General features: G+C 38.2%; 1 protein-coding gene across 10 annotated transcripts in view; it reads left to right on the plus strand.

Annotated features, from left to right (window-relative positions):
- LOC149575463 (inositol hexakisphosphate and diphosphoinositol-pentakisphosphate kinase VIP2-like) overlaps positions 1-23,282 on the plus strand; it is a 272,894-nt gene that overhangs the window by 156,065 nt on the left and 93,547 nt on the right. For all 10 annotated transcript variants that reach the window (XM_089815209.1, XM_089815206.1, XM_089815210.1 and 7 more), the window contains one exon: positions 18,950-19,066. In XM_089815209.1, coding sequence (XP_089671335.1) covers positions 18,950-19,066 — 117 coding nt within the window. The remainder of the gene's footprint in view (positions 1-18,949; positions 19,067-23,282) is intronic.

The following is a 23,282-nucleotide window of genomic DNA, read 5'->3' on the forward strand; positions in this document are numbered from 1 at the left end:
TAGTTTCTTGTTTTTTGTGTCTCCAAAAATGTCAATATGGCTTCATTGACCAACATCATGTTTGGAAGGCTGTCAATGTTTCAATGGCAGAAACTACAACACTTGGAAGTAGCGAATGATGACCATATTTGAATATCGCTGCCTTGATAAGATTGTCTTGGGCACTCGTTAGCATCTAGCTACAACGAATCCAAATCTTGGATGTTGGCAATCTTCCCCTAGTTGAACCTATTCTAGATCTAGTACCAGTTCTAGCTCCTACATTCAATGTTGGTTCTTCTAGTCTCCGACCTCAATGGTGGTCTAAGAGTATTGGTGATCTTCGTCATGCTTAGCCCATTGAGGGTAGATCATCTAGAAACAAGAGAAAATGACAACATATAGTTAAGTTTTCTCTCATGGCCAAGTTTCATAGTGTTTATGGAAGCCGAATATCGGTCTTCAAAAGAACCACACTTGAGTCCTTTCTGATCTTCCTTTAGGGAAGAAGCCCATTAGCTGCAAATGGGTGTAAAAGATGAAATACAAACTTAATGGAACCCTTGACAAGTACAAACACATCTCATTGCTAGGGGGTTCTCACAAAAGGAAGGCATTGAGTATGAGGAGACTTTTGATCCTACAACGAAGATGAGTACCATTTGGCTTGCCCTTGCCTTATTAGCCTCATTTGGTTGGAAAGTTCATCAGATGGATGTCAAGAGTGCTTTTCTCAATGGTGAGTTGAAAGAAGTCTATATTACTCAGCCTCTAGGGTTCAAGGTCGTCATTCAAGAACACAAGATGTGCAGACTAGTAAAAGCACTCTATGGCTTGAAATAGTTTGCTCAAGCTTGGTACATTGAGATTGATAAGTACCTCATAGATCATGGCTATCAGAGATGTCCATCTGATCCTACTTTGTATGTCAAACAGGTTGGTAATGAGATTTTGTTGGTTGTATATGTTTATGACTTGAGCATTGTCAGGAGCTCATAATAGTTGATTGGTGAGCTTAAACATAGTTTGTGCATCTCATTTTACATGACATATTTAGGACATATCCATTATTTTCTTAGTGTTGAGGTTTGGCAAACAAAGAGCAATATCTTCATCTCCCTGTGAACTGTTCTAGATAAGTTCTAAATGCAGGATTGCAAACCTACCTTGCACCCATGTCAAAAGGGCTTAAGTTGTCACCCAAGCCGGATTCACCTACAGTAGATGAATCATTATTCAAGCAACTAGTCTTAGTTTAGGAGTGAGCTACATTTCACACTTCATGACAACCGTTATGGCTAATCATTGGGTAGCAAAAAAGCGTGTGCTGCATTATGTGAAGGGCACTTCTGATTTTGGACTCTTGTACGCTTGGAGGCAAGATCCTAGACTTCTTGGTTTCACAAATTCAGATTGGGAAGGTTCAATTGATGACATAAAATCAACATCTGGGTATGTGTTCAGTTTGGGATTGGTGCAGTTACATGGACTAGTAAGTAGCAACAAACTATGGCTGTCTCTTCAGTAGAAGCAGAGTAACGTGGAGCTATTAAAGCATCTTGTGATGCAGTTTGGCTTCGATGATTGCTTGCAGATACACATTTATCTCAAGTAGGTTTGACTCCTTTGTTTTGTGATAATCAGGGAGTTCTCAAACTTTCCAAGAATCCAGCCTTCCATGAAAGGACCAAGCATGTGGAAATTAATTGTCACTTCATTAGGCGACTTGTTGAAGACATATACATTCAGTTGTTGTATGTTCCAACAACAGATCAAACAATAAATATCCTCACTAAGTCGCTCAGTCCAGGTAAGTTTGTAAAATTCAGGGGCTTTATTGGTGTTGTTGATAGATTGAGCATTAAGGGAGGGTATTAAAATAATGTTTTATTATTTATTTAATGCTCAATGGTGTACTTTATTGTAATCTTAGCTGATAAGATCATCTTTGATCTTCTTTGTTGTTTCTTTTAAGAAACTTGCTTATTTTGTAAATATTGTAAGCTTATTTATTGAGCATCTTTGCTCATTGTTAATATATTAAATAAGTTACCAATGACTTGCGTAATGCACCTACCAAACTATCTTTAGTTTCGATCACGCTGACTTACTTGTAGTTCTATTGGAGGTTCGTTGTTCCTTCCCCATCTGTAGGCGGCAAAAGTAGATGTTAATATTTTTTGTGTAATGTCCCCTTTTTCTTAGATGACAATTAATTAAAATATAAGATTAAATAAATAAAATAATAAATTAAAGTAATTACATAATGTGTATAATTGTGTTTATGCAAGTAAAATCAAAATTAATATATAATTTGATATATATATATATATATATATATATCCCAAACTTAAAAGAGATGTAATAACAAATTGTAATAATATAGAATTAATAAATAAATAGTAAATTAGTGAATATAATGACGATTTGAAATGATAAGAGAAGAGTCCAAATAACTACAAACCAGAATACAACAATTTGAATGACACCTCATCTAATCCTTACTAATGAGCAACTACACGTATGAGATTGAGATAGACATCTAACTGAGTGATTTGTTCAAAAAGATTGTAAGGTGGAGTCTATGAGAATTGAAATGGGAAAGATTACAAGGAAATGATGTATTGTCGATAGTTTGCAATATCTTGGGAGATGGGTCAAAATGGACAATGTCTAAAAGAACTATAATTCCTTTCTCATGAATGAAGACATTCATTGCAATAGATCTACGTATCATTTTGGGAAGAAAGTCAACACCGATATGTTAGACAACGAGTTGACACTTGTGAGATATTGCCGCTCTGGCTTTACAGATTGATGGACAGCAGCTAAGACAAGAAAGATGACTAAAGGAGTTTTCTAATCCACATCACAAAGATAACCTCTCGAGTATTGATAGTGTCAAGATGAACTATCTTTGGAAAATTTAAATCTTAAGAATTCACGTAACAAAGTAAGAACTCATTATGAATTAATACTAATTCTTCTGTTACGAGATTATCAAGGTGCAATCTCAGATTTGAGCCATGACTAAAAGACATAACCCTACATTAATATGATCTCACATGTAATGTCCCCTCTTTAGTTCGACAGGGCATTGATCATGGATTTGCCTATTCCAGACTCTCGTAGGCAAATGGTGTGGAAAGAGAGTCAATTCTGCGGATCAGATAGTCATATCTTGCTCTTGAAGAAGTGTTAAGAGGTTATATTTTATCATTATGTGATATTGGGGCCCACATGTTATAATTTTAATTTGAGTTGCACTTTTTATTTTATAAAATTACTTTATTATAAAAAGTGCATTATAATGAGAAATTATAAAGGATGTTTCTAGAAGTTCTAGCAACTTCTTAGAAAAGTGAATAAATAGAGGGCTGGGCCTCTCATTTGGACATGCTTGGATTGGAGAACTCTTCTACTTCTTCATTGTGAAGACATTTGTGGACTTTGGATCTGCAAATTATTCGATCTTTGGGAACGAATCACTCCCTTGGATTGGCGACTTTGAGGGTGTGAAATATCACCTGAATTGTTGCATAATTGGAGTTGGTATTCAGCCATCTCATTGGAGCTTATTGAGAATTCGTTGTTAGGGTTTGTTTTTGGTTGGAATAAGGATTTCAGATTTGCCCTATCATTGGAGAAGCATTTGACAAGAGTTTGAAGACAGAATAAGTGCATTTTCAGAATTGGCAAAGCAGGGTTCGGAACCACATAATTGCTCATATCTCCTCAACCCCTTGGAGTTATTTTTTATGGTTTTACAGGGTTACTAGCTAACCCGAGGCGCCCATTTTCCTTGCATTTGGGGGTCCCAAAACCCTAATATTATTTTATTTCAGCAGCCGTACAGGTACGGCCTGGTACGGCCCTGCTAGTTTGGGCAGCAGCAGCAAATTAAGGACAGTTTGGGGGTGCGGTTGGAGGTCTTCATCAACGACCTGCAGCAAAACGTGGTGTTCTTCCATAGTTCTTCAAACCAGGTTCTTGAATTCTGAAATATATGTCAATTTTTGGGTAAATTCGCTGTCATACAGTCATTGTAATAATCAGTCCAGAATTGGTAATAAAATAATTTCAGAATTTATTGCATTGTAATTGAAATATAGTTCAATGGCTTTATATATATTGTAATTCTGTGATTATATTCTGAAAGCATCAAATCTGAAATTACCATATTCTGAATATTGTTACTGTTACACGCCAAGTGTTTGACAAAATTCCTAAGTTCAGTTTGAGGGTTTCTGTGGCCTTTATAGTGAGGGTCATTACAGTGGTATCAGAGCTATAAGTCCTGCCATCCTGTGGAAGTCTTATAGGGAATTTGGAACAGCTGGATAGGAGGGAAAGTGTTTGACGAAATGTCAAAACACTAAAATCAGAGCATGCGACAAAGACCTTATAATTTTCGCAATACCAAAGCAAGACAAGATAGGATTTTTGACCTGCAGAGCGAACAGTCTAGCTCATCTATCCAGGTGGACATAGAATCCAGTCATACAGACACAGGGGAGGTATTTTTTGATCAAGACTACAACTACAATATGGATAGAGGCGGGAATGCCGGTCCAGATCCGCAAGAGGAAAGATTTTTACAGTTATTAGACACCCTGGCACAGGGACAGCGATTAGCCGAACAAAGAGCACAAGAACAGAATCAGAGAATGGAGCTTATGATGCAGATGATGGCTCGACAAATGGGGTTGAACGCTAACATAGGTGGAGGAAATAATCAGAATGGTCACAATCAGAATGGGAATAATCAGGATGAGAGACATAATGGAGGCGAACAAATTGGGAACAATTTCGGTCATGCCCCCCAGCAAGCTCGGACAGTAAGTTCGAGGCCTATGATTCCTACGTTCCTTCCTAGAGCTCCAGAGCAGCCGGTACCAGAGCCCCAGATCATTGACATACAGGATCAGCTGAGGAGAGATTGGGAAGCAGGAGGACCAGATTTTACAGCTGCAATCACCTTTAGAGAGTATATGGATGTGCGGATGAAGCATATGCCCCGTGGACAAGACAAGACTTAGAACTATGAGCTACGAAAGAAAGTAGGAAAACTACAGTTACCATATTATGATGGCTCGGGGAAGTCTACAGCAAGAGCTTGGGTTCAAAAGCTTGACACATACTTTCAATTGAATCCTATGTCTGAGGAAGAAGCTATTAAGTATGCAGCAATTCACCTGGATGGGTTAGCACATGAATGGTGGCATCATGGTATGATCACTATGGGCCATGCACACATTACCTCATATGTGGAGTTTACGGAGAGACTGATTGAACGTTTTGATAAGAAAGATCCAGAACTCCATTTCAAGGAATTAGCCCAGCTTAAACAGTGGGGCTCATTGGAAACATACATTTCAGAGTTTCAGAAACTTGCAGTGTTAGTAACAGATGTATCTGAACGAAGGCTATTGGTTTTATTTATGGATGGGTCAGTTGATCCGTTGAGAGGGTGGATTAAAGCTCTCAACCCTCCCACTTTGCAGGAAGCCATTAAGAAAGCTCGTGACATGGATTCCTCTTTAGCTTCTAAAAATAAATTTCAGGCCAAGAGTTTCCCTTCAGGAAAAGATAAGGACAGGAAACCCTTTCATAGAGAGGCACAGCTACCTAAGGAAGAAAGTAAGAGGCTGGACAAGGAGACACTTAATGACTTGCGTAGGAAGAAGCTATGCTTCTATTGCAAAGGCCCGTATGAGTACGGCCATGACTGTCCTATGAGGCCAAAAGGGAAGGCCAACCGGGCAATGTGGGCTTATTACGAAGGCTCAGATTCAGATGGTTCAGAACATCATGATGAGGATCCTGATGAAGCAGAGGGAGAGCAGGAGATAGACAGTGCAGGGCAAAGGCAGGAAACAGAGCTACATTTACAGGAAGCACGACTGTCTAGTATCCAGAGAGAGGGATCTTTCAGACTTCGGGGAGTCTTGGCTGGACAGAAGGTTATTACATTGTTGGACACAGGTGCCACGCATAATTTCATTGATGCACGATTTGTAGAGAAGCGTGGACTCATTACTGAGGAGTTCGAAGGACTAAGAGTCAAGGTAGCTGATGGATACACTCTTCGTTGTGACAAGATGGTACGAGACTTACCTTTGCGCTTGAACAACTATGAGTTTAAGGCGGATTATCATGTGGTCAACATGGGTGACATGGACATAGTACTTGGGATGCAGTGGCTACATTCATTGAAGGTGGTTACCCTGAGATTAGAGGATATGGAGATACAATTCGAAATGAATGGTAGGATTCATGTGCTAAAGGCTATCCGTAATGGAGACATCAGGACTATCTCATTTAGGCGGCTGGAGAGATTAACTAGGCATAATGATATAGAGTGGGCAGCAGTTTGTACTTTGATACCTACACAGGAGGAGCAACATAAGGCGGAATATCATCCTGATATTCAGAAGTTGAGGATTAAGTACGAAAAGGTATTCAGTGAGATTCCACCAGGCAGGCCACCGGACAGAGGTATTGAGCATATTATTGAACTGGAGGAAGGTGCTAAACCTATCATGATCACACCATATCGACATCCAAAGCGACTCAAGGATGAGATCGAAAGGACCATTGAGGAGTTGCTAGCTATGGGGCACATCCGACCTAGTAAGTCACCTTTTGCATCTTCTGTTGTTTTGGTAAAAAAGAAGGATGGAACGCTTCGGATGTGTATTGATTACAGGGCATTAAATAAGAGAACCATTAAGAACAGGTATCCTATTCCTCGCATTGATGAGTTGATAGATGAATTGCATGGGGCCTGTTATTTCACGAAAATTGATTTGAGATCAGGATATCACCAGATCAGAGTCCGTGAACAGGATATTGAGAAAACTGCTTTCAGATGTCATTGTGGGCACTTTGAGTTTGTAGTCATGCCTTTCGGTCTGACCAATGCACCTGCCACTTTCCAGTCCACTATGAACAGAGTTTTCCACCATCAGTTGAGGAAATTCGTGCTGGTGTTTTTTGATGACATTTTGATCTATAGCCGATCATGGCAGGAGCATCTAGAGCATTTGGAGACGGTGTTGAGCATTCTACAGAAGGAGTCCTTGTATGCAAAGGAGTCCAAATGTGACTTAGGGATGACCGAGCTGTTATATTTAGGACACATCATTAGTGCAGAGGGAGTGCGGATGGATCCTGAAAAGATTCGCGCTATTGTTGATTGGCCTCCACCAGAGAACCTTACACAGTTGAGGGGGTTCCTTGGTTTATGTGGTTTTTATCGCAGGTTTGTCAGTGGTTACTCACGACATGCAGCTCCCATGACAGATTTACTGAAAAAAGGGGAATTTGTGTGGACTCAGAAGGCACAGGACTGTTTTATGAGATTTAAGGAGATAATGACTACGTGCCCAGTTCTAGCATTACCTGATTTCACGAAGCCATTTGAGCTTCAATGTGATGCATCTGGAGAGGGAGTAGGTGCTGTACTTATGCAGAATAAGCACCCCATAGCTTATGAGAGCAGGAAGCTCAGAGGCCCTGAGCGTTCATTCAGTATATATGATAAGGAGATGTTGGCCATCATGCATGCTTTGGCCAAATTCAGACAATATCTTGTGGGTAGCAAGTTTTGTATTAAAACTGATCATAACAGTCTGAGGCATTTCTTGGGACAGAAGGACCTGAATGATCGCCAACAAAAGTGGGTAAGTTGCAGGCATATGATTTTGACATCTCATATGTCAAGGGAACTCAGAATGTTGTTGCAGATGCTCTATCTCGAAGGCCACACCTCACTCTTATGGTTCAGATATCAGAGGATTGGCGACACTTGATTATAGCAGAGTATGCCAGGGATACATGGGCCTCCGATATAGTAGAGGGAACAGTGATTGATACCAGATACACACTTGTGGATGATTTGATCATTTACAAGAACAGGATTTACCTGGTCCCAGGATCGAAGGTTAAGCAACTGATTATGAGAGCACTTCACGACTCACCGACAGCAGGCCATCCCGGGTACTTCAAGACTTACAAGTCAGTTCGAGAGCGGTTCACTTGGAAGGGGCTGAAAGCTGATGTTTTGCAGTATGTTCGAGAGTGTTTTGTTTGCCAGCAAAACAAACAAGAACACAGCTATCCAGCAGGGCTCCTACAGCCACTTCCGATTCCCGACAGGAAGTGGGAATGCATCTCCATGGACTTTATCACAGGTTTGCCCAAGGTACAAGGACGAGATTGTATTTATGTGGTGGTAGATAGATTAACGAAATATGCTCATTTCTTTCCTATCACCACTACACATTCAGCAGCTCAGGTGGCAGAGGTTTTCTTTCGGGAGGTTTTCAGATTGCACGGCTTGCCTCAGAACATTGTGAGTGATAGGGATAGCCGTTTCATGAGTCACTTTTGGCAGGAGGTATTCCGATTATGTGGCACGGAGCTTACACCCAACACTAGCTATCACCCACAAACCGATGGTCAGACAGAAATTGTGAACAAATGGGTGGAAGGGTATTTAAGGAATTATGTGGCAGCTCAGCAGCGAGCTTGGGTCAGATGGATATATCTCTGCGAGTATTGTTACAATACTACATATCATATGACTATACAGATGACACCCTTCATGGCACTTTACAGTTATGAAGCACCTAGTTTCTTGGATTTGTTGTTGAGCGACAGCCGGGTACCCAGTGCAGGTGAATTATTACAGGAGAGTAAGGATATAGTTGCTACCCTCAAAGACAATATTGCAAGAGCTCAGAACCAGCAGAAGCAGTATGCAGACCAGAAGAGAACTGAGCGTAGTTTTGAGGTAGATGATATGGTTTACCTCATGTTGCAGCCATACAGGCAATCTACTCTTCAGAAGAGTGGGGCAGAGAAACTTAAGCCACGCTATTATGGACCATTCAGGATTATCAGGCGAGTTGGTGAAGTGGCTTATGAGTTGGAGCTTCCCGCAGACAGCAGAGTGCACAATGTGTTTCATGTGTCACGCCTCAAGAAGGCGTTGGGTCAGAATGTGGTGCCTTCTGCAGTATTACCTCCTTTAGATGATGAGGGAAAATTGATTTTAGTACCAGAATCCATCCTGGAGAGCAGAGAAAAGCAGCTTCGTAGAAGGGTGATCAGGGAATACTTGGTTAAGTGGAAAGATTTACCTGTTGAGGATGCTACTTGGGAGGGGGAGGCTATTTTGCAGCACCCGGCGTTGTGATTGCTTGAGGCCAAGCAATTTCAGGAGGGGCGGACTGTAATGTCCCCTCTTTAGTTCGACAGGGCATTGATCATGGATTTGCCTATTCCAGACTCTCGTAGGCAAATGGTGTGGAAAGAGAGTCAATTCTGCGGATCAGATAGTCATATCTTGCTCTTGAAGAAGTGTTAAGAGGTTATATTTTATCATTATGTGATATTGGGGCCCACATGTTATAATTTTAATTTGAGTTGCACTTTTTATTTTATAAAATTACTTTATTATAAAAAGTGCATTATAATGAGAAATTATAAAGGATGTTTCTAGAAGTTCTAGCAACTTCTTAGAAAAGTGAATAAATAGAGGGCTGGGCCTCTCATTTGGACATGCTTGGATTGGAGAACTCTTCTACTTCTTCATTGTGAAGACATTTGTGGACTTTGGATCTGCAAATTATTCGATCTTTGGGAACGAATCACTCCCTTGGATTGGCGACTTTGAGGGTGTGAAATATCACCTGAATTGTTGCATAATTGGAGTTGGTATTCAGCCATCTCATTGGAGCTTATTGAGAATTCGTTGTTAGGGTTTGTTTTTGGTTGGAATAAGGATTTCAGATTTGCCCTATCATTGGAGAAGCATTTGACAAGAGTTTGAAGACAGAATAAGTGCATTTTCAGAATTGGCAAAGCAGGGTTCGGAACCACATAATTGCTCATATCTCCTCAACCCCTTGGAGTTATTTTTTATGGTTTTACAGGGTTACTACCTAACCCTAGGCGCCCATTTTCCTTGCATTTGGGGGTCCCAAAACCCTAATATTATTTTATTTCAGCAGCCGTACAGGTATGGCCAGGTACGGCCCTGCTAGTTTGGGCAGCAGCAGCAAATTAAGGACAGTTTGGGGGTGCGGTTGGAGGTCTTCATCAACGACCTGCAGCAAAACGTGGTGTTCTTCCATAGTTCTTCAAACCAGGTTCTTGCATTCTGAAATATATGTCAATTTTTGGGTAAATTCGCTGTCATACAGTCATTGTAATAATCAGTCCAGAATTGGTAATAAAATAATTTCAGAATTTATTGCATTGTAATTGAAATATAGTTCAATGGCTTTATATATATTGTAATTCTGTGATTATATTCTGAAAGCATCAAATCTGAAATTACCATATTCTGAATATTGTTACTGTTACACGCCAAGTGTTTGACAAAATTCCTAAGTTCAGTTTGAGGGTTTCTGTGGCCTTTATAGTGAGGGTCATTACATCACATGACCATTGACTGAAACAAGATATATATTGACATATAAATCATCCATTTCAGGCATTATTGTATACTCTATTATATGGCCTTTCTAATACTACGGATTAGGGAAATGAGATGTCGCTCGCAGAGACACACAACAAATGAACAGCAAACTTTGGAGACATTTATAGCCATTCAAATCACATATATCTGCCTAGGCAAAAGTCATAAGCAAAAACAGGAACAAGATTAGTCCAGTTCACATATACAGTGTGCAGGAATCATGAAATATAGGAGAAGCAATAATGAGTCAAGGGAATTGGTAGAAGAATAATAGAGGAGAGATAGATGATCAATATAATTACAAGGGTATGATAGAGATATCAGAGGACTTATTATAAACTCTTAGTCATAGGTAAAAATAGTCTACGTTCAACCACATACAGCTCACAAACTTGGTTAACGAGATAATATTTCTGGTATAGTCGAGTAGCATAGATCAGTTCTAGTGTCAAAAACGGAAAATACAAGGATGGTCATGTTATTGTAGCAGCAAGATGGGAAGTCATTACTGGAATTAGTGAGTTGAAAAGTCTGCTATGTATCTGATTTTATTAGTTTGAAATTCAATATTATTTCAGCAGTAGTTCAATCTTCAGTTTGCATATTATTATAAGTTCCTTCTTGTTTATGTTATATGGCTTCAAATCTATGCAAAGACATTAAAACAAACAAACATTTTATTTCCGGAGCCATAAAAAAGATTTAACATTTAACGAAGAAATTAAGAGTTGGATGCAAATTATTTGAGTAAACTCCTATCAGTAGTTGGTTTAGTTTTTGGTCATTTCTAGGGTGCCCATTACAATGATATCGGAGCTTTAAGTCCTGCCATCCTATGGAGGCCTTATCGGGAATTTGGAACAACTAGATAGAGGAAAAAGTGATTGACGAAATGTCAAAACACTAAAATCAGAAATAAAACAGGTTAAGAATGTATGTTTGAGCATGTGACAGAGGCCATTTACTTCTGCCATACCAGAGCAAGACAACAAAGATTCGGACTCACAGAATGAGTAGTCTAGTTCATCTGTTTAGGTGGACATAGAATCTAGTCGTATAGACACAGAGGAGATATTCTTTGAACAAGACAGCGACGTGGGTGACCGAGATGACAGGAATACAGGACTAGGCAGAGGCAGGAATGCCGGTCGAGATCAGGAGGAGGTAATGTTCATATGGTTACTAGGTACGTTAGATGAGGGGCAACATATGCAACAAGAGCAGAATAGGAGAATGGATATGATGTTGCAGCTTATGGCTAGATAGCTAGATAGATGGCATCAATATTAATCTAGGTGATGCAAACAATGGAAATGGGGGCAATGATAATAATGGAGGCCGAGGCAACAACAATGGTCTTGAGAATAACATTAATGGTAATAATAATGGACAAGGCAACAATGAGAATGAGGCTGATAACTATAGACAGGTTGCACACCCAGCTCAAATAGCGAGCTTGAGACCCTCTTCTACCCACCTTTCCACCCAAAGATCCGATTCAACTAGTAAACGAGATTACTGAGTTATAGGGTCAGTTTAGGAGGGATTGGGAGGCAAGTGGACCGGAGTTTCAGGCAGATATTTTCCTTAGAGATTATATGGATGTGAGGATGAGACACATGCGTAGAGCAAGAGGGAGGATTCAAAATTTTGAGTTGAGAAAGAAAGCTGGAAAACTTTCTTTACCTTATTATGATGCTTCAGGGAAGATGACTGCACGAGCTTGGGTACAAAAGGTAGATACATACTTCTAGCTGAATCCTACGCCTGAGGAGGAGGCTATCAAGTATGCGTCTATTCATTTGGATGGTCTAGTGCATGAGTGGTGCCACCACAACATGGTAACCTTTGGGCATAGTCAGATCACATCTTACGAGGAGTTCACTGAGAGACTCATAGAGAGATTTGATACCAAAGATCCCGAGTTACAGTTTAAAGAGTTGGCACAGCTCAAGTAGTGGGGATTAGTTGAGACATACATTAGTGAATTTCAGAGGTTAGCTCTGTTGGTTACAGATATTTTAGAGAGGAGATTAGTAGTGCATTTATGGATAGACTGTTATATCCCTTAAGGGGTTGGGTCAAGGGGCATGACTCGGCTACATTACATGAGGCAACTAAGAAGACTCGTGATTTAGCACCTTCTTTTAAGAGCAGATTTCAACCTAGGGATTCACATACGAAGAAGGATGAGGATAAGGACAAAAAACCTTTTTACCAGGATGCACAGCCAAAAGGGGATAATAAGAAGTTGCATAATGACACCCTAAATGAGTTGAGGAGGAAGAAGTTGTGTTTTCATTGTAGAGAGCCTTGGGTTATCTCATAAGTGCCCTCTCAAAGCTAAGGCAAATCAAATGGAGTATTTTTCAGCGGAGGAGTCACAGTCAGAGGGGGAGGATCAACACTCTAATTCGGATGAGAGTAGCACTCCAGAGGAGAATACCATTCCTATGGATGATAGGTCATTGGCACGATTGATAGGGGCTTAGAAGGCGATCACATTTAGGGTCGGGGGTATTATCCAAGGAAAGAAAATGATCTCTCATTGACACTAGGGCTACACATAACATCATAGATGCATGGCTAGTAGCTATGAGAGGTTTACATACTGAGGAACATGCTTGGTTTAGAGTCATGGTAGCTAATGGTGACAAATTGTTATGCATGCGGAAGATATCTAAACTTCACATCAGGTTTGGAGATGGCTATGAGTTGGAGGATGAGTTCTATGTAGTAGACATGGGAGACTATGATGTCATCCTCAACATGACATGGATGGCCTCGCTAGTTGAGTTCACACTCAACCTAGCAAAATTGGAGATGAGACTCCAGCATGAGGGAAGAACTGTTGTACTTAGAGGACTTTTGAATGGGAGTTGTAGAGTAGTCTCCATAAGGAGAATGTAGAGACTTTTTTGGCATAACGACATAGAGTGGGTAGTAGAATGTTTCATTATGCTAGCTACATAGGAGCCACAAGTAAAGAGTCATCCACCAGATATCCAGGAGATACTTGACAAGCATGCCAAAGTATTTGGCAATACCCCACATGGTTTTCCTCCTGACCGGGGAATAGAGCATGTTATTGAGCTCGAGGAGGGAGCCAAACTGGTCATGATTACCCCCTATCATCATCTTAAGAAACACAAGGATGAGATAGAGAAGGCAATTAAGGAACTATTGGAGATGGGGCACATCAGGTCTAGCAAAAGCCCTTTTTCTTCAACAGTAGTTCTAGTGAAGAAGAAGGATTTGACGATGCACATGTGCATCGATTATTGGGCACTGAATAAGAAAACAATTAAAAATAGGTATCCCATTTTAGGATTGATGAGCCGATTGATGAGTTGCATAGTGCACGCTTCTTACCAAAATCGATTTACGATCCAGATACCACTAGATCAGAATGAGAGCAGAGGACATCGAGAAGACAACCTTCCGATGTCACTATGGCCACTTCGAGTTTATGGTTATTTCATTTGGGCTAACCAATGCACCTGCCACATTTCAGAGTTGTATGAACTAGATGTTTAATTGCAATTGAGGAGATTCGTCTTGGTGTTCTTTGATGACATCTTGGTGTTTAGTAAGACCTAGGAGGAGCACTTGCAGCATTTGGAGAAGGTGTTATCTATTTTGGATAGAGAGTCATTGTATGCCAAGGAATCAAAATGTGAATTTGGCATGACCGAGCTCCTTTACCTTGGGCATATCATTAGTGTCGATGGTGTTCGGGTTGATCTTGAAAAGATTAGAGCTATTGTAGATTGGCCTACTCCCATAAACCTCACACAACTTAAGGGGTTCTTCGGTTTATGTGTTTTTTACAGGAGGTTCGTTAGGGGATTCTCACAAATTGCCGCACCTTTGACAAATCTTACCAAGAAAGGAGCCCTCACATGGACAAAAGCAGCATAGAGATGTTTTGACCACTTCAAACAGGTGATGTCATCTTGTCCGGTTCTAGCTCTACTTGATTTCACGAAGCCATTTGAGCTTCAATGTGATGCTTTAGGAGACGAGATAGGAGCAGTATTGAGACAGTTGAGACACCCCATTGCATTTGAGAGTAGGAAGCTTCGAGTAGTTGAGAGGAGTTATTCTATCTACGACAGGGAAATGTTGGCCATAATGCATGCATTGGCCAAATTCCGATGATATTTGGTAGGTGGGCATTTTATGATCAAAACTGATCACAATAGTATTAAATACTTTGTGAGCCAGCATGTTCATAATGATCGGCAACAAAAATGGGTTATTAAATTGCAGGCTTATGACTTTGATATATAGTTTGTCAAAGGTAAGAAAAATACGGTGGCTGATGCTTTATATCGGAGACCTCACTTATGTGCTCTGGTAGAGGTCTTAGGAGATTGGAGAGATCGAATTGCAGCGGAGTATGCAAGAGATGATTGGGCTTCTAGGATAGTGGTGGGCACCATTCAGGATGACAGGTATGCGTTGTTGGATGGGTTGATCAAATTTCAAGACAGGGTTTATTTGATCCCTATATCATAGTTTAGAGAGGAGATTTTGAGGGCATTTCATGATGCACCTACAGTTGGGCATACAGGGGTTTTCAAGACCTATAGGTAGATCCGAGAGCAATTCTCATGGAGAGGGCTCAAGGATGATGTTAAAAGGTATGTCAGGGAGTGTGCAGTTTGTTAGCAGAATAAGAGAGAGCACACGTTTCCTGCAGGTTTACTACAACCCTTGCCCATTCCAGACAAGAAATGGGAAAGTATTTCTATGGACTTCATCACTGGTTTACCACGAGTGTAGGGAAGAGATTGTATTTATGCGGTGGTAGATAGATTGACAAATTTTGCTCACTTCTTTGCTATTCCTTCTACTTATACAACACCTTAGGTGGCAGATTTATTCTTCAGAGAGGTTTTTGAGGTTGCATGGGATACCGAGATTTATTGTTAGTGATAGGGATAGCAAGTTCATGAGCGGCTTTTGGCAGGAGTTGTTTAGGTTGTGCGGTACAGATCTTTCACCTAGTATGAGTTACCACCCTTAGACAGATGGGCAGACGGAGATAGTAAATAAATGGGTGGAAGGCTATTTGCAGAACTATGTGACTGCATAGCAGAGTGTGCGGGTCAAATGGTTATACTTGGGGCAGTATATTTACAATACCACATATCACATGACCATTAGGATGACTCCATTTATGACATTGTATGGATATGAAGCAGTCAGCTTCATGGATTTAGTTTTGGAGAATAACTGAGTGCCCAATGCCAAAGACTTATTACAGGATAGTCAAGATATCCTGAGAGCGCTTAAGGAGAACATACAATAGGCTTAAAATCAGTAGAAGTTGTATGCTGATCAGCATAGGGTAGAGTGCAGTTTCGAGGTATGGGTTATGGTGTATTTGAGGCTACATCCATATAGGTAGTCATCGCTCAAGGAGTAGAGCAGAGAAGCTGAAACTTAGATTTTATGGTCCCTACAGGGTGATTCGCATAGTGGGCGAAGTCGCCTATGAGCTTGAGCTTCTAGAGGGTAGTCGGGTGCACAATGTATTTCATCTATCGAGGCTTAAGAAAGCCATTGGTTAGGGTGTAGTTCCTTCTACAAATTTACCCCCTTTGGATGAGGAGGGGAAGCTCATGTTAGTACCTAAGGCGATTCTGGACACCCGAGAGAAGAAACTCATAACCAGGATAGTTAAGGAGTATTTGGTCAAATGGAAAGACTTGCCAGAGGAGGATGCTACATGGGAGAGTGAGCAGGTTATTGAATAGGCTGGACTGAGATTGCTTGAGAACAAGCAATTTCAAGGGGGGCGGACTGTAATGCCCCCACTTTAGTAGTTGATCATGTGTGTGCGCATTAGCCTAGCTCTACATGGTCCCGAGGGCCAACAAAGGGTTTAAAGGGATCTTAGAGTGTTTTGGCCCAGTCATCTCCAGTTTGGGCCAAAACGGAGTTGATTTACTCAGTCTCAGGCATACTTAGTAAGTCAACAGGACATAGGGGAGGCTAGTTTTGGTGATTGAATTTGATACTACTCGGCGAGAGCTTTCCGATGAGCTATTACTCGTGTTGTTTGGAGTCCGATAGCTAACATATTTTTATGCCTGAAGTATTATTAAAGTAACATTTAATTTAGTCGTAAAATATTAAAGTGTTACTTTAATATTAAATTTTATGGGAATGTGTGCAAATCAAAAAAGGTCGCCTAAGGGTGACATAAGTGATTATTTTAATATGTTTTATATTGCACATCTTTTGTCCCACATTGCTTATGTGAGTTAATTTGACTTTTGGAGAAAGAATCAAAAGGAGCGTTAGTGGCTTCATTTGGCAGGTTGAATATGAGAAGAAAATTGATGTGTGAATTGTAGAGCTGTTCTTGGCATTAGAGGACATCTATCCTCTCTTGTGACATTCTAGACGTCATTCCCTTGGGGTTTGGCCTTTGGAATTCATTGCCATCAGTGTCATTAACAGACAGATTGGGTGCATTTCTAGCTATAGGCAGATTGGGTGTTTGCTCATATCATTCTCGCTTCTTGTCCAATGCTTATGCCATTCTAAAGGGGGATGATTTTATGAGAGTCTTGGACTGATTGAAGGCAGAATTTACTGTAGCAGCACTATAGTGCAGCACTATTCACGTTACTGTAGCGTGACACTATTCACGTCACTATAGCATGACACTATTCATGATACTGTAGCAGCAAGATGGGAAGTCATTACTGGAACATTGTGTTATAATGTTGGAGTAATTAGTGAGTTGAAAAGTCTGCTATGTATTTGATTTTATTAGTTTGAAAATCAATATTATTTCAGCAATAGTTCAATCTTCAGTTTGCATATTATTATAAATTCTTTCTTGTTCATGTTATATGGTTTCAAATCTATGCCATTAAAACAAACATTAAAACAAACAAACATTTTATTTCCGGAGCCTTAAAGAAGGTTTAACATTTAACGGAGAAGTTAAGAGTTAGATGCAAATTATTTGACTAAATTTCTATCAGCATTTGGTTCAGTTCTTGGGCATTTCTAGGGTGCCCATTACAGGAAAATTGTTATTTTTAAAGATCATAGACAGTATATTGCTGGATTCACTATCATTCTAAAGTTTCTCTCTAGTTCATCTATTAGATCTCCTTTAGTTGCAGTACACTATACTCCATTGGGTGTGTATCATAGTCAAATGACACAGTTTAGTTGTTTGGCCTTTACACATTTCTATTTGTTATCTACGAGATTGGCATGGTTAAAATTTGTATATTATTTTTTCATTTTGGCATTAATTGATTTAATGAATTCAATATTAATGTAATTTGGTAATCAAGCTGCCAATTTCTTGCTAGTTAATTTCATCGTCCTCATTCTAGTTTTCATATGCTCTTTCCTTGCACACATCAAAAATTTAGTGGTCAGAAAGAGCTAGAATTCAAATGTTTTTTAAATTTTATGTGGTTTTGAATTAACTTTCTTGGCATGTGCACATAACAGTTCTACTTAATTTTTGCCAAGTTTAATATTTTTATTTTCATTTTTAGGTACTTTAAAGAGTGCTATTTCACATTCTCATACATTTTGAGATATATAATTGCTGATAAAATTCAAGCTTACGAAATATCCAAGTGTATCTTCGGAATCATATTTTATGGACTAGTCAATATTTTTGCTTATAGAGGATTTTAAAAAGTATAAAGGAGGCAAAAACATTTGTCTGGTATATTGTTATAAATTTTTGATCTTGGAAGATTATTTTTAGCATTCATTTTGAGACTGTTTTATCTTGAGCCTTTTGTCTTTTCATAAATTGCCTCTTCTGCTAGCCCAGACAGTAATTACCTTCCTGTTTTCAGTTGTAAAAGACAACTTTAGTTTAATTCTCATAAAATATTAACCTGAACTGTTAATACGATGCTTAACTTTTTCCCTGTACTGGGCTCCATCTTGTTCTTCCCCACATTCCTTATTCTCAATGTCTCTTAATATTACCTTTTATGAACCTTCTATTACTAGTACAGATTAATGGTGCAATGGTTGAGAAGGGTCTGTTAAGCTTTGGGATTGTGAACATGAAATCTGTTTATAAGGGCCTTCTATTGCATAACCTCAGTTCTAGGTATTGTGTACTTCCTCTGACCTGGTGATTAGTCCTTCTTCCAAAACTAGTTTATAGCCCTATTTGGTGACTCATCTTTAAGCTTAAAGTATGAAGTCTGAACATTTGGTTACTAGTGCTTCTAATTCTAGAGACTGGATTATACCTTTCATCAGATGGCTGGCTCTTACATGTTTTTTTCATACCATGATCAGGCTTAGGTAGTTTCATTTTGGTGAAAAAGCACATGAGAAATTCAGTGCACTTTAACTATATCAACAATCTTTAGTTAGTTAATTTAATACTATACCCCAATTCCCACTTATGCTTTTTGAAATGGATAATATTTTCAGTAAAGATTAATTTATCTGAACTTTTGAATGATGCAGGCAAGATTATATGAATTGATAACTGCTCAAAAGCCTGCTTCCGTTAATGAAGAAACTCCATGGATGATTGATGGTGCTGGCTTGCCACCTAATGCAAGTGAACTGCTTCCAAAGATGGTACTCTATCAGTTGCCCTGAAAGGATATGCTTGTTGTACTTTACTTTGAAGTAATCTACTAGAGTTTTGGTCTTGTTAAGTTTGCATTTTATCTACCAGCTGCCATCTGAATCTATTTTTTCTTATGTTGTGCATTTGAATGCTATGCTCCTTATTAGATAAAAGAGAGATCACTAGTGACAAGTTCCTTTTATTAAATATTTATGTGCATTATCACTAACGTGTTACAAGTTTTCCAAATGGATAATGTGGCAGGATTTGTAACAAGGAAAAGTAGTGGTGTATAGAAATATTTGTTGAGACATGGTTTATGCCACATTGGCCAAATCCTCAAATATGTGTAATGAAATGATATTTATCTGAGTTCTGAATCAGCTAGAAAGTGTAATATCGGAAGTAGGTATGAAATCCCCAAATTGTATTTCCTTATGTTGCATTATAATGCCCCCTTCCTAGAGTAAAATTTAATAATAATAATAACTTGTAGAAAAATACATAATAATAATTTCTAATATAAATTATCAGTAAATTAAATATTTTATTAATATAAAATAATATGTAATTGTAGTCGGCATATAGTAACTATTGTGTTTAGTACTTTTTAAAGCTTAGTTGGGTGGGGTAGTTAGGAGGTGAGGGAATGCATCGATTGGTTTCCCAAACCAACCGACCCTTGTATAAGTACTTGGAATATTGTCAATGTACTCATGATGTTTTTGGTATTAATAAAGAAACCATTTCCTCGCCTACTAGTATTGTGTTATTAAAGGTACATTCTATGTTTTACTTTGTGTATCTCAATTGCATTATTCTGTATGATTGTCATATCTCTGTGAACTTGAGTCATATTTCCACTCTACAATCATTTATGTTATCAATAAATAAAATAAAATAATAATTAACTGAAATACATTGAGTGAGTGATTATTGAGATAGAAATAAGTTATATCCTATAAACTAAACATTGAATAGATTTAATATATAGAGTATTTGATAAACAACTATAATATATATATGATATATGATGCAATAACTATTAAACGTATAAGTATGATTATATATTCTAAAATTATAAATATTATAATTCTAATAAAATAATATAAGAACTAAATATAAATTGTTTATGATAAATATCACTAAAATATTAATATGAATCAAACATACCATATTAGTATATTTTCTTATGATATTAATCATATCATAGCAAATGTAACTTTTGGAGAAGAGACTATCTCTTCATACTTCATAGTATTAAAAGACTAAGAACGGGGAATACCAGAGGAGGAAAGACTAGAATGAAAAACAAGTCAATCTAGTATAAAGCGGATACCCCTGATGAAGACCATAATAAGAGAAATATTAGTGAGCTAAAGAAGATTGCTACCATAGTTAGACCAATATAATTTATATTACGAAGGAATTATTCAATCGGTTCTGGAGTTTCAAAGAGATAGAAGATCATATTACATAGTTAGAGAGAAGGGATAAGCCTTAGAATCACAGTTTATAAAATATGTTCAGTACAAAAAACAAAAAATAGAAAAAAGAACTCACAACATCCCTTTCATAATGTGGAAGAAGAAATAATGTCAGCATAAAAATGTTAAATTTATTAGCTTCATATGAAATTTTGTGTACTGTGATTTATAAATTCTGTATATGCACTAGCATGTATCAGAGAAATTTTTATTTGGTATCATTTCAACCTTTAGCATTCCAACAATCATCATGTTAGTTTGACTTCAGCAGTGACTTAAAGATGTTTTTGTAGTCAACTATGTTACATTTCCAATTGGAATAAGTCTTGTTATTTATCTTGGTTACGTATGCTTGCTGGCACCAATTACCTTCAGTATGTCTAATATAATGTAAAAGACAAATATAGTCCCCCGCAATCGGTGCATCAATGAAGACAAAGTTCATGATTGAATCGACATTCATACCTTCGCGTAAGTTACTCAGGAAAGCAACTTGATGTGGTTCTCACTGCTGGATCACCATCGTTAGTTGCTTAAGATGAATCGTCTTTCATTTGTGTGCCATTGTCGAGCAAGGATATACTTTTGGACTTCTCGCGCCTGGGTGAGAAATTCTTATTGTTTCAGTATGACGTTTGAAGGTTTCTAACTATTCCAAATTGATGTTCGAAGATTTCTGAATCTCAATCATCTGTGATTTGCTAGTGCCTGAATTGATTCTTTTACTTATTGCTTAGGACATTGTATTTTGTATGATTGTATTTTTGTTTCTTTTTATGTAACAGCAATTGATGCGCTTAATCGATATTTCTTTAGGCTCCTTTGTTATCTCAAGTGATTCTCATATCATGTTGATACTAATACTTTAAATCTTTTGATTTGATTAATTGAAGTTTGAATTTGTTGGGCTTGGTTGTTTCCCTTTGTGAAGAGGGTTTTTCCCTCGATATATGGTTGTGTAAAGTTCCTTATTTGTATTTCTGGTTCAATTTTTGTATTTCTGGTTTAATTTTTAGCATGGTATTAGAGCTAAATTGGTGATTTCAAGGTTGAACCAGTTACTTCTTTTGCTTGTATTTTTTAATCTTCATCATGGTGCTTGGTCTGAAATTTGAAGATAGATTGGAAGTAGCATCGAATTTCATATCATGGAAATCTAGAATTTTATTTGTTCTTGAGGAAAATGATCTTCTTCCTTATGTAAAATCTGAAGTTTTAGAGCCTGCTGACAATGCAGAGAAAGCAATGTGCAAGAACAATAAAATCTTAGCTAGAAGGATCATCATTGACTCTATGAAAGATCATTTAGTTCCTGCAAACTCTAAATTGAAGTGTGCCTAGGAGATGTTTGATTATCTTCATTGCATATATGAGATAAATAACACGAGCAAAACTTTAGCGCTTCACATGTAACTACTTCATATCAAGATGAGTAAAGGAGACCATTGCTTCATTTTTCCTAAAAATTTCAAAGTTAAAGGATTAATTAAGTGCCATTGGAGAGATTGTCAATTACAAAGAACTCGTCATGCTTGCCATAAATTGTCTACCACACTCTTGGGAATCATTCGTTCAAGGAATTTGTAGCAGAACTGATTTTCCAACATTTGAAAGGTTGAGAACATATTGCTTTCAAGAAGAATGTCGGTTGGAGGCAAGAGGGAGTTCTCGAAAAGCTCACAATGTGGAGGACCAAGCACTTGCTACACTTACTTCAAGTGAAAGAGGGAGAAAATGAAACTTTAAAAGTTTTTAAGATAAGAATCCTTCCTCTTCTTCATCAAATTTTAAAAGAAAAAAAGATTTCTCTAAGATAAAATGCTTTAGATGTGAAAAGTTTGGTCATTTTGCTAAGCATTGCACCGTGAGAATTAATCTTCGTGAAGTACCTATTTCTGATGAGAAACATTCATCTCCAACCAAGATTTCTTTTGATCAGTTTTAAGGTTTTGTTCTTATTTCAGCCTTGTCTAGTCATGCCCAAGCCTATTGCAATACTTGGTTGATCGATAGTGGTGCTTTTTGTCACATCTCTGGTTATAAGCAACATCTTTCAAATTTGATTGAAAAGGATTCCCATCTTCAAGTGATCAGTGGTAATGATGTATCTTATTTTGTTAAGGGGGCTGGTAGTACTTCCTTCAAATTAAAATCTGGTATCCCTCTTCATTTTAGTAATGTTTGATTTGTTCTTGTAATCAAGAGGAATTTAATTCCATTTCAGCCTTAGAGGAAAAATGTTCTAATGTTTCTTTCTCTAATGGAAGAGTCGTTGCTTGGAAGAAGGATTTTGATTTCAGTTCTACTCAAATTATTGGAGAACGTCATGAAGGTCTCTATAAGCTTTCAAACAATCAAGTTCAAGTACTAAATCATAATGCGTGCAATAATAATTTATTATGGCACATGAGATTTGGTCATCTCAACTTTAAATCACTTTCTTCCATGGATCAGCTGGTTGTAGGTCTTCCCAAACTCAATTCTTCTCATGATGGTATTTCCAAACGTTGTGCTCTGGTAAAAATTTCCAGGAGTCTGTTTCATTCAAGTGAAAGTAGGGCTCAGCATTTGTTAGAGCTGATTCCTTTTGATTTATGTGGGCGCATGTCATTAGCTTCTTTAAGTGGTATTTGGTATTATGTCAATTTCATTGATGATTTTTCTCACAAGCCATGGTCTTACTTTCTTAAATCCAAAGAGTTAGATGAATTAAGACTCTTAGATCTGATAATGGATG

This window comes from Cupressus sempervirens, chromosome 2 (assembly GCF_028749045.1).
Source record: "Cupressus sempervirens isolate cs-2001-9-10 chromosome 2, ASM2874904v1, whole genome shotgun sequence".
In the NCBI taxonomy this organism is placed as follows: domain Eukaryota; kingdom Viridiplantae; phylum Streptophyta; class Pinopsida; order Cupressales; family Cupressaceae; genus Cupressus; species Cupressus sempervirens.